This window comes from Stegastes partitus, unplaced genomic scaffold (genome assembly GCF_000690725.1).
Source record: "Stegastes partitus isolate 25-593 unplaced genomic scaffold, Stegastes_partitus-1.0.2 Scaffold2561, whole genome shotgun sequence".
NCBI classification, from domain to species: Eukaryota; Metazoa; Chordata; class Actinopteri; family Pomacentridae; genus Stegastes; species Stegastes partitus.
In genome coordinates this window covers 27116-38068 of record NW_007580292.1, presented here as the reverse complement: position 1 = coordinate 38068, position 10953 = coordinate 27116, and the positions used below count along the sequence as shown (strand labels likewise).

Here is a 10953-nt window from a genome sequence, read left to right as displayed (position 1 = left end):
TAATCACCACCTCCTGTAGTTTGTGCTGGCCAAATTTCAGGTGTGTACGACCTTCAGGCAACATTGCTAAAATTGTCACCAGGGTTTTTCAACATAACGGACTTCCTTTTGGGGTTAGGGCTTGGTGCTGATTGACTTTTTTGTGCGTCCTGACCTGGTACACATCTCCAGCGAATCTTGTCAGTGTAGGTGAAACAACCTTGTGACTAGAGTCAGTTTGAAGAACTTTTAGTCACCATGTCATGTAGTTTGTGCTCACCAAATTTCAGGTGTGTAGGTGAAACCCCTAGGAGGAGTTTGATTTAGAAAATGGCCAAAAATGGCCAAAATGGCCATTGATCAAAATTGGACGGACCACCATTTCCAAACCAGGCCTCATCTGCGAAGCGTTTGAAGAACTTTTAGTCACCACGTCCTGTAGTTTGTGCCTGCCAAATGTCAGGTGTGTACGACGAACCCCCTAGGAGGAGTTCGATTTAGAAAATGGCCAAAAATGGCATGGTCGCCGTTTTTCCAACATGGCGGATTTCCTGTCGAGGTTACAGAAACATGCTAATGGACTTTTTTGTGCGTCACAAGTTATTACATATGTGTGGCAAATGTAGTAGTTGTAAATCAAACATAGCCCCAATGGGAATCTGTTGAAATATTGTAGGGGGCGCCGTTGAGCCGTGTTGCATTTTACAACTTGGCTTTGCCTGACTTTTTTATTCATCCTGACCTGCTCTATATGCCTACAAAATTGCGTAGCTCTAGGCCAAATGTGCTTTTGACAATTTAGACGGTGGCGCTGTGGAGCAATTTTTCTATTGAGGTGTGTATTGTTCTTCCAAATTCTAAAATTTTTCACCGGGTCTGATGTACATGGCAATTTTGGTGAGTTTTCGAGTATGTTTAGGGCCTCAAAAACGCGTGTGTTTGGCATGAATAATAATAATAATCCGAGCAGTTCCAATAGGGTCTTCGCACCCTTTTGGGTGCTCGGACCCTAATAAAAATTAAAATAACTAAACTATAAATTAAATATATGGGGGGGGGGGGATTACTAAAGGGCTAAACATTTAGTCATAACATGTTTAAGAAGATATGTGAGGGGATTATTTATGTAAATGTTACTAGAAAATACGGATATGATGTCTGTAATTTTATGAAAAAAAAAGCCCTAAAAATATGCATAAATTGTCTGGAAAAAATATGAATTAAATGTTAGAAAAAAATGTTGTGAGAAATGTAATATTAAATGCCCCAAATATTTAAAAAATAGAAAAATATTAACAAAATTTCTAAACTCATTCATATAGATCTGATTAAATTGATTAAATATCTGATAAATGTTTGAATATCAACTGATTAAACTAATTAAACCACATTTTTCAGTGTTTAAAAATATGTAATCAAATTTTTTTAAAATGTGTTCTAAAGAGTTGTGGAAAAAATAATAACAGGTGTAATGTCACAGTTCCACCAGCAGAGGTCCCTCCGCGCCCCCCTCGTCCCGCCGCTGCGCTGGCCGGGCTCCGCCGCTGGGGGGCGCTCCCTGCCCGGGCTGCTCCTCCTCGGGGTCTAATGGCAGGATGGCGGAGGCAGGGGGACCGGAGTCCGCCGCGGCCCGGTGCCTGGACGAGTCATCGGACAGCGAGCCGGAGCAGGAGCCCGGAACCCCGCAGAAACTCATCCGGAAAGTGTCCACGTCCGGCCAGATCCGCAGCAAGGTACGGGGGCTCGAAGTCCGGCGGGTTTAGCGGGGCAGCGTCGGTGGTCCGCGGCTGTTTTCATGGAGCGGGGGCGGGCCGAGCACGGCCCCGAGGTGCACCGCTGTTTTCGGGGGGGAGACACCGGCACGCGGAACTCCCTGTTAAAATCTGACTGTTTAACGGTTTTCTCATGAGCGACCAGTGAAATAGAGGGTTTAATAAGTCAAATAGAACTTTTCCATAAATACAGGAGCCGCTCTGTAATCCGGCACACACCAGACTCAACAGTATTTATCTCTGTTTTTAAAACTCCTGCTTTTACAACCGCACTGACACTTTCCCCCACTGCCCGGACCTCCGCTGCCCGCTGGGGGCGGCGGTGCTAAACGGTGCACAGCGTTTCAGTAAAGAGGGCATTTAATTTAAACCAGAGCTGCTCGGTGGATGTTTGATATGCCGAACTGAAGGCAGGACGTGTTTGAACTTTGAACCGGTTTGTTCTTTATTTTTATTTTTGCACATCGCTGTTAAGGTTAATGTTACTTTAAATTTGACGTATTTCAAATGGAGTTTGGACCCAGTGTTCGTGGAGGCGGCGTTAACAAGCAGTACACGGCGTTTAAAGAAAGGGGGCATTTAATCTAAATCAGGGCTGCTCAATGGGTGTTAAATGCGCCGAACTAACGACTGGATATTTTTGCACCTTTTAAACAGTTCAAACTTTATTTAAGTTGTGTTCGTCTTTCCTAAAGAGTGATGTTAAGTTGTAATTTGGCGGATTTTTAAATGGAGTGTGGTCGCGGAGCTTCTTCCTTCGAGAGAAAACGGGACATTTTGAGGTGAGGGCCACAGCTGCTCCACCAACACTGTCTGTGAGCGACATACCGGGGAACAGAATTAACTCTTTATTTTTAGTCGATGTCAACAACATTAGAGAGGAACAAAACTGGGTTTAAATGTGTATTTTTAGCCGTGTGCGCCGCTTCTAGCTAAGTTAATTAAATCAGAATCCGGATCAAACTCGAATTTTAACTGAGTTTGGGGAGAAAAGTGTCGTAAAAGCAGCTAAAGGACGTAAATGTGACAGAGAAACGGTATAAATGTTGTTTTAATTCCACCGTGTGCACGCATTCGCCGGTAGTTGAAGGCTAAGCTAAACATGCTAACCCCGGCTAGCTGGAGGGTCGCAGGCCCGCTGGGAAGCCCCGCTGTCTCCCACCGCTGCCCCCCCGTGAGAGGTGGGCTGCAGTCCGGGCTGACAGCGGACTCCAGGTCGGGGGGGACGGAGCGGTGGAGCCGGTCAACAGGCTCCTGATGGAGACATAACGGTCCTCGGCGGCGGCTCACGGCCGTCCGTCCGCTTTAAAGGCTGATTTATGCGGTGAATTCAGCAGAGACGCGGCTCATCGGTGAGCCTGATGTGCCGCTAACAATCAATAATCAGCAACACTGATTGATTATCGATTATTTACAGTAGCGGTTATAGATTAAACTTTACTTCAGGGGATTACTGCGGTGCCTTCAGGGACCCGTTTAAAGCTCGGAAATAATATTTGATAATTCAATAATTGTTTTCAGTCATTTTTTAAATAAAAAAAAAAAAGCCCCAAATTTCCAGCATTTAAAGTGGTGATAGTCTGATGATTTATTTATATAATCTGGGCACAAACAAAACACATAAAGCATCTTTGAGTTCTTGAAAAGCGCTATGCAAATAAAATGAATTATTATTATTATTATTATTATTACTATTATTATTATTATTATAAACAGAAACTGTAATGAGCCGTTTTCACTATTTTCCTGTCCAAAAAAACAGTTAATTGAGAATATAATCAGCAATAACACCGACTAAACTAAAATAACTTTCTGTCTTGTTGATAAAAATACATTTACACATTTTTATTGACTTTTTTTAAATGACATTTCAGTTTGCAGTTTGTTTTTGTCGTCATAATAATCTGACTAATGACTAATGATCCAGACTAGTTGTTGTGTCGCTTTAGAAACTTCTATACGAGGCTCTAGATGATAATAAATCCACTGTCATTTGTTATGTTGATGATTTTCTGGATTAATCGATCAGTTGTTCGGCTGAGAAACAGTCAGAAAACAGTAATTTTCAGATGTTTTATCTAGAATTTTAGATGTTTCATGAATAAATTATGAAATATTTAATACTCATGAAGGCATTTTGTAAATAATTTCTTTTCAAAGTAGTTGTTTGGTTTATAAAATGTCAAAAAAAATAAATAAATATAGTCTTGTTTTCGCCACAACGTAAAGATATTCAGGTTACTGTCACAGGGAAGGAAAGAAATCAGATAATACTCGCATTAAAGAGGCTGCAAACGGATTAATCTGACTATTTATTTTAAAAGTTAGTCAAACAGTTGACAGTTAATTGTTTAATTGCTGCAGCTCTACTTGTATGTGGAGTTAAATTAATCCCGAGTCAGACTAGAGGATAAAACAGACTCGACAGCTTTATTTTTTCATGTCGCTGATTAATGAACCAGCAGTAACATCTACATCTGGACAGAAAAAACAAGTTTTTTTCAAATAAATCCAGTATTAATTATCAGTGGCTTTGCTCTCAGGTTGACTGGGTTTGCGTTGATGTGGATGTTTGCTTTTCCTACGCCCCCCGAAGGCAGCAGCCGGGTTCATGTTGATGTAAGTGCGGGGTTTCCTACGCCCCCTGAAGGCAGCAGCAGCTGTGGATGTTTGAGGCGCAGGAAGTTTGGCTGAAGCCTCAGTTTCTATTTAAAGCTGCTGTTTTCAGAGTCTGAGACAAAAACACCAAGAATGAGTCATGTGGGAAATAACGAAGCAAGATTTAAAGACACACGAGTCCAACCCGAACCACGGCTGCTTTCAGACGCTCGTTATTCCTCTTAAAGTAAAACCGTACGACACTCCGGCTTTTACTTTGTGGCCTTTAAATAGCTAAAACAAACCTCACGAAGCTCAGCATGAGAAGCAGGTTTTATTCTGAACCGCAGCTTCATGAGCTGAGCTGCTGGAATAAATGAAAAATAGATTAGATTACGTGGAGCTGGTTGGACGTTTAACAGCCAGACTGGATCTGTTCAGCAGATATCTGGACTTCAATCTGGTGAAAAGAACATTTCAGAAATCCACATTCTTCCTTCGTGCCTGCAGGACAGATCACGACATTTTTCTGTGTGTTCTTTACACATTTATTAGATTTAGTTGTATATATTTAATTCCCCTCAGTGCAGCACATTGTTCTTTTTAGATTCCTAACTCGAGTTAGAACTGGTCAGAACGATGTTGGACACATCTGGAATAGAAGCTGTACGAGTTCTGTTCAGTAGTGTTTGTTGTGGACGGTCAGACTCGGCTGGTAGACGTTAGAACAACTCGCCACGATCAGAACTAACGTTATTATTAATTAAACTGCGTTTTATTATTTTGATTAATGGTTCAAAGCGTCGCCGGTTCCTCCACCGACGGGCCAGAACATTTTCAGTTCAGAAACCGTTTGGATTGTTAAATATATGAACTGCACGACATATAAAACAGCTGCGTCTAAGAGCCTCCTTTAGATTTCTGTGATGTTTAAACCTTGTGCAGCTTCAGAGTTTCTTCAGTCAAGCCTCTGAATGGCTGCTTTTGTCCGACTGCATCACAAGACGATTAAACCGCCGCCCGCAGCTCTTTCCAGGAAAAGCTGCAGATTACGTCCAGTTTTCTTTCGCCCGACGCCGCGGAGCCGGAGGCTGCAGGGAACCGTCCAGCGTCCAGAGTCCAGCTCAGGTCGGAGGGTTCGTTTGAAACCTCTGAACTGAAGGAGTCGAGCTCACAGAGAAGACTGAAACCTGCAGGAGTTCAGGTCTCTGCTGGTTGAGAAGTGGAATCAAGGTGACCTCGTAGCTCCACAAAGAGTTTGGTCGACAAAGTCAGCAACGTTTTGACTCCAAAATCAGTAAAAATGGCTCAAATGTGTCTAAATGAGCTAAAACGTGTTCAGGATGATGATGTTTTGTCATTATTGGACCTTGAAAATGGATCAAAACATTTAAACCAGGGCTGGTGTTGATCCCAGAAGGTCTGTCTAAGGATGGATCCATGGTTCAGGCTCCATGTTCTCCCCGTGCAGCGTGGGTTCTCTCCGGGTTCTCCGGCTTCCTCCCACAGTCCAGAAACATGTTGAGGTTAATTGGTGATTGTAAATTGTCCGTAGGTGTGAATGTGAGTGTGCTTGGTTGTCTGTCTCTAAGTGTAGCCCTGTGATAGACTGGTTACCTGTCCAGGTGAACCTGCCTTCACCCTGAGTCAGCTGGGATAGGCTCCGCCCCCCATGACCCTGGTGAGGATTAAGGTGTAGAGATGATGGATGAACTGAGTCATGATAAGTTCAAGGACCGTCTGAAAGTTAAAGTTCCAACAGTTCTTTTCAGTTTTTACGGTTTCAGGCTGATAAATGGAGTCATTTGTTTATTTTGTTTGTTTTGGGCTCCAGAGGATTAAAACGTTTTTGTAAAGTTCAGATTCAGACGAGAGAAGCTCCTCGGTGTTAACAGAAGGTGGAAGACGCTCAGCGAGGCCTCGTCCAGGCGTCTGACCTGCTTCGTTTTCTGGTTTCAGACGGTGCTGAAGGAGGGAAACCTGCTGAAACAGACGAACTCGTTCCAGCGCTGGAAGAGACGATACTTCAAGCTGAGAGGAAGGACGCTGTACTACGCCCAGACCGCCAAAGTAAGAGTCCAGAGACACAGAAAAGCAGCACAGAGAGGCTGATTGATTACCTGATTGGTGGCTGATCGGCGTTTTCTGCCTCCACAGTCGATCATCTTTGACGAGGTCGACCTGACGGACGCCAGCGTCGCCGAGTCGAGCACCAAGAACGTCAACAACAGCTTCACGGTGAGTCTTTAAGCACTGAGACGCTCACCTGGATCCATCCGCCGCTCAAAGTAGTCCCGACACGAGTTCAATAAAAGCTGCTTCAGGAACAAATGAATTCATGTTTGATGAGAAACTGTGAGTCAGAGACGATCTGCTGTAGGTCAGCAGTGATCAGCTGATCAATACGTTGGTTCAGCTCAGAGCTCAGTCAGAACTGCTGGTAGCTGCAGAGTGTCGAGGCCGTTTGATCGTATTTATCAAACATTTTATTCACTTATTTTGGACGTTAAATGAACATTTTTTAGAATATTTCTTTAAACCTTTTTAAAATATTTAAATCAAAAAATGTATTCACATATTTTAGACATTTAATTCAGATTTCATTGACATTTTTATGCCATTTACATTTTTAAAAATACATTTTATTAGTAAATGTTCATTTAAAATGTTCATGACATTTTTCAGATATTTTATTAAATTAAAAAATTGAATTAATATTTTTATAAACTCGATCCGTTTATTTTTATTTATAGATATCAGACAGTTAAATGATCATTTTATTGATTTTTATAATTTTGAAATAAATTATTTTTTGTTTTTATGTTTTGGACGCGTAATAATTAGATTTAGTGACGTTAATTATTATAAAATATTTGATTAATTTGAACGACTTTTCAGTTCAGATGTTAATAATATTTAACTCGTGTTTATCAGACGTTTAATTTGTTTTTCATCATTTTTATCAGCAGATGTTCAGACGTTTATCTGATCAATTCTGAATGATTTTCATCAGTTTATTCTTAATTATCAGCTCGTTAATTTGGCGTCTTTATTGTGAAGGAGGGTTGTTTATCAGCTGTGTGTGTGTGTGTGTGTGTGTGTGTGTGTGTGTGTGTCTCTGATGCTCATTAAGTAATTGTGTGTTATTACACAACACACATTCCTTCATTCGGCTCCTTCTTCTTCTTCTGTGGTGGTTTTTATTGGACCCCTCAGGGTTGGGAGGAGGAGGAGGGGGGGTGTCGGCATGACGACAGACAGGAAGTAGGCGTGAGTCATACAAGAGGAAGTGGGCGGGGCTAGTGCAGGGAGAGACGAGGCAGAGGCAGGCGAGTCGTCAGAACAGAACCAGAACCAGGACAGTTCTCCTCCTCCTCGGTGGATCTGGATCAGAGCAGGTTCTGGAGGTTCAGGACTCGGACGGTAAGACGTCTGACGTGACGGTAAAGCTTCGGTTCGGTTTCAATAACTGCAGGGAGGAGAGTTCAGAGGTCAGAACATCGACGTGTCGGACCAGAACCAGACAGAACTCTGTTTGTTTTTATCTGTGGAGGAGTTTAAGTGTCCGATTTTTATTATTTTTATTCTTATTTTTATCGTTTTTATTTTATGAATCTGTTTTAGACATTCTCATAATTATTGTTGTACATTTTTCTAATATTTAATTATTACTGTTATTATATAATATTTGCTATTTTCACATATTTTTATTATTTTTAGACATTTTATTAATGTTTATTTACAGGCTTTGATAAGAATTTTCTTTAAATTTTTTTTTAGATATTTTAATACATTTGCAAATGTTAAATTTATTTAATGTTATTTTTAAGGCATTTTATCAATAACTTGTGAAATTTTATTAATACATTTTCAGACCTTTTATTTATTTTATTTTTTTTCAAACTTTTTATGAATAATTTTGGCTTTTTACAGCTACATTTTGTTGATTTTATTTTTATTTTATTTTTTTTTTACATTTTATGAAGAATTGAAAATGTTAATAATAAATGTTTAAAATTTAATGCATATTTTTTTAAAAATATTTTCTCAATCATTTTAGAGATTTTATTATTTTTCAGATATTTAGAAATATTTTAGTCATTTTATTAATACACTTTCTTTTGGTTTATTAATATTTTTCAGGCATTTCTTTAATCGTCTCAGACATTTTAACAGTAAACCTTCTAATACTCATATTTTCACACATTCTATCAGTGATTTTAGACTCTTTTTCTTCATAATAGTTGTTTTTGCTGTGAAACGTCAGAAACTCCAACATCACAAACGTCTGATTCAGTTTAGTGTCACAGAGAGAAACCAGAACGTGTTCACATTTAACAACGAGTTGAACTAAACAGAAAACAGAGGATTATTGTTGTTATTGTGATCAGCTGGAACATCAGCTGATGTCTTCGTCTCTGAGCGTCCGAACCACGAATCATCCGACCGACTCGACAAACAGCTTCTTCAAACATGGAGGTGGAGACAAACGGAAGAAGTTTAATTAAACGTTTGTCTCCTGACGAGCTCATAGAAACTCAAACCGACATTTTCCTGAAATGTTTCGGACAAAACGGCTGCAGGAAATAAAGTCGGGACGAATGGAAACTGGAGAGAGAAGGAAACAGAGGATTGTTCAGGAAGGAGGCCGGAAAATGTCTGGAATGAGCGAGGACACACTGAGACGCTGTTCACTGGGCTGCTGTGTGTTAGTGTGTGTGTGTGTTAGTGTGTGTTATATTGTGTTACTGTGACGTAGTTTCCACGTCCAGCAGTGACGTCGTCGTCCGTCGCTGCATTTTTTTCAGACTCAATCAGAGGCTGTTTCAGTAAAGAATCGTTTTCATTAATCAGTGACGACGAACTCAATCCATCTTTAAGGACCTTTACAGAAACCTGATTGATTGATTAGTTTTAGAGTCATTTTCTGACAAAACATCTAAATTCTGAGCTTGCAGCTTGTTGAATGTGAATATTTTCTGGTTTCTTTGTCGGTAAACTGAACGTGTTTGAGTTGGAGACAAAACAAGACATTATTATTATTATTAGAAAAAACTCCCTGATCAACATTTTTCAGACATTCTAGACATTTAATAAACCAAACAGCTAATTCATTAATAAAACATTCAAGATTATTAATGAAATTCTAAGAAAAATGGCAGAAAAATATTAATAACACTATTATGTCTGAAATGATTAATAAGATGCTTAAAAATAAAAATAAAATTCCTGATTTAAAGAAAAAAAAATCTAAAACTACTTAGAAAATGTGTGAAAAATATTTAATACTAAAAATGTGTTCATGAAATATCTTAAAATTATTGAGAAAATCTTTTTAAAATTATTCATACATTTATCTACAATTATTATTGACTTAATATTTTGCAAACATTTTATTCATAATATTATAATATTAGTAATAATGAGCTTAAAATTAAGATCATGCATTAATAAAAAAATATCTGCAAAATATTAAGTAAAATTTTACCAATAAAATATCCAAAATTATTTTAAAAATTCTGGAAAATATTATCAAAATGTCTGAAAATATATTTATGAAATATCTAAAAAAAAAAAAGTATTTATATATCATCCAAAAACACCAGAAGTTGTTTATATATTTCAATATTTTGATAACTGTCTAATCAGTTTGGGTCATATTTTAATATAGAACCTCTGATTCTGTGTTTGCAGCGTCCTAACTGAACGTTTTCTGGTTTCTTTGCTCTGCTGTGACTCTAAACTGATTATAAACAAAACATTTTCGTCTCAGACAAACACTGATCAACGTTTTTCTGACGTTTTATTGATGAATCCACCAAACGGTGTCCCGGTCTGACGCTGTTTGTGAACGTGTTAATATTTAGTCGAGCTCGGCGTGGAAACGAAGCTCCTCCAGTGTTTGCTCATTATTTCCAGTCGCACCAGTTCAGGCGGAGCTCGTCTGTTTGCTGTTGGTTTAACGAGACGCTGCACATCTTCAGCTCAAACACCAGGACGCGGCGGCTTCGCTTCACGGTCGGCACTTCTGGGTTCTGCTGCCGGCGCTCCGGTCCGGTGAAAACACAGAGCGGCTGTCAGGATGATAGAAGAAGAAGAAGTGACTAAATGTCGGATAAATGGTGAAGTTCTGAACCCTAAATAATCTCAGAGTTGGTTCTCTGTGTCCATCCAGGTTCAGGACTTTAGACTGAAGTGAAAAATGAGCCACAGCGAGTAAAAATGAGACTTAAAACATCCAGAAACTGCTCAGAGGTCAGAGGCCGACCGGTTCGTTGTGGAGTCAACCTGCCTCCAGGCTGTGAATGAATGAATGTTTTATTCTCTGCCTCCTGGTCGGATCATTCACATGAACAAGCAGCTCAGCAGCTCAGCACTGACGAGTCAGAGGAAAGGAAACATCCAGAACACACACTGATCACATTAATCACACTCATCAGACATTTAAGCAAATTACACAAAATAACCAGAAATATTACTAAAGCTACGACAGCCGTGATCCACAATCTCATCTTCAGCAGCACTTAAAGTCCTTCCAGGTTTAGTCTTGTTTATATTCTGCAGAAGGAAAATCAAACCTCATGGATCAATAAGTAAATGCAGC

At 39.6% G+C, this 10953-nt stretch overlaps 1 protein-coding gene across 3 annotated transcripts in view; it reads left to right on the top strand.

Annotated features, from left to right (window-relative positions):
• The first annotated feature begins 1557 nt into the window (after positions 1–1557).
• Positions 1558–10953, top strand: part of dgkd (diacylglycerol kinase delta) — a 28113-nt gene continuing 18717 nt past the window's right edge. For 2 of the 3 annotated variants that reach the window (XM_008305602.1, XM_008305601.1), the window contains exons 1-3: positions 1558–1712; positions 6309–6419; positions 6507–6587. In XM_008305602.1, the coding sequence (XP_008303824.1) occupies positions 1575–1712; positions 6309–6419; positions 6507–6587 (330 nt within the window). In that variant the 5' untranslated portion in view covers positions 1558–1574. Of the gene's footprint in view, positions 1713–6308; positions 6420–6506; positions 6588–7700; positions 7773–10953 lie in introns of those variants that run through there. The other variant, XM_008305603.1, reaches the window with a different exon arrangement.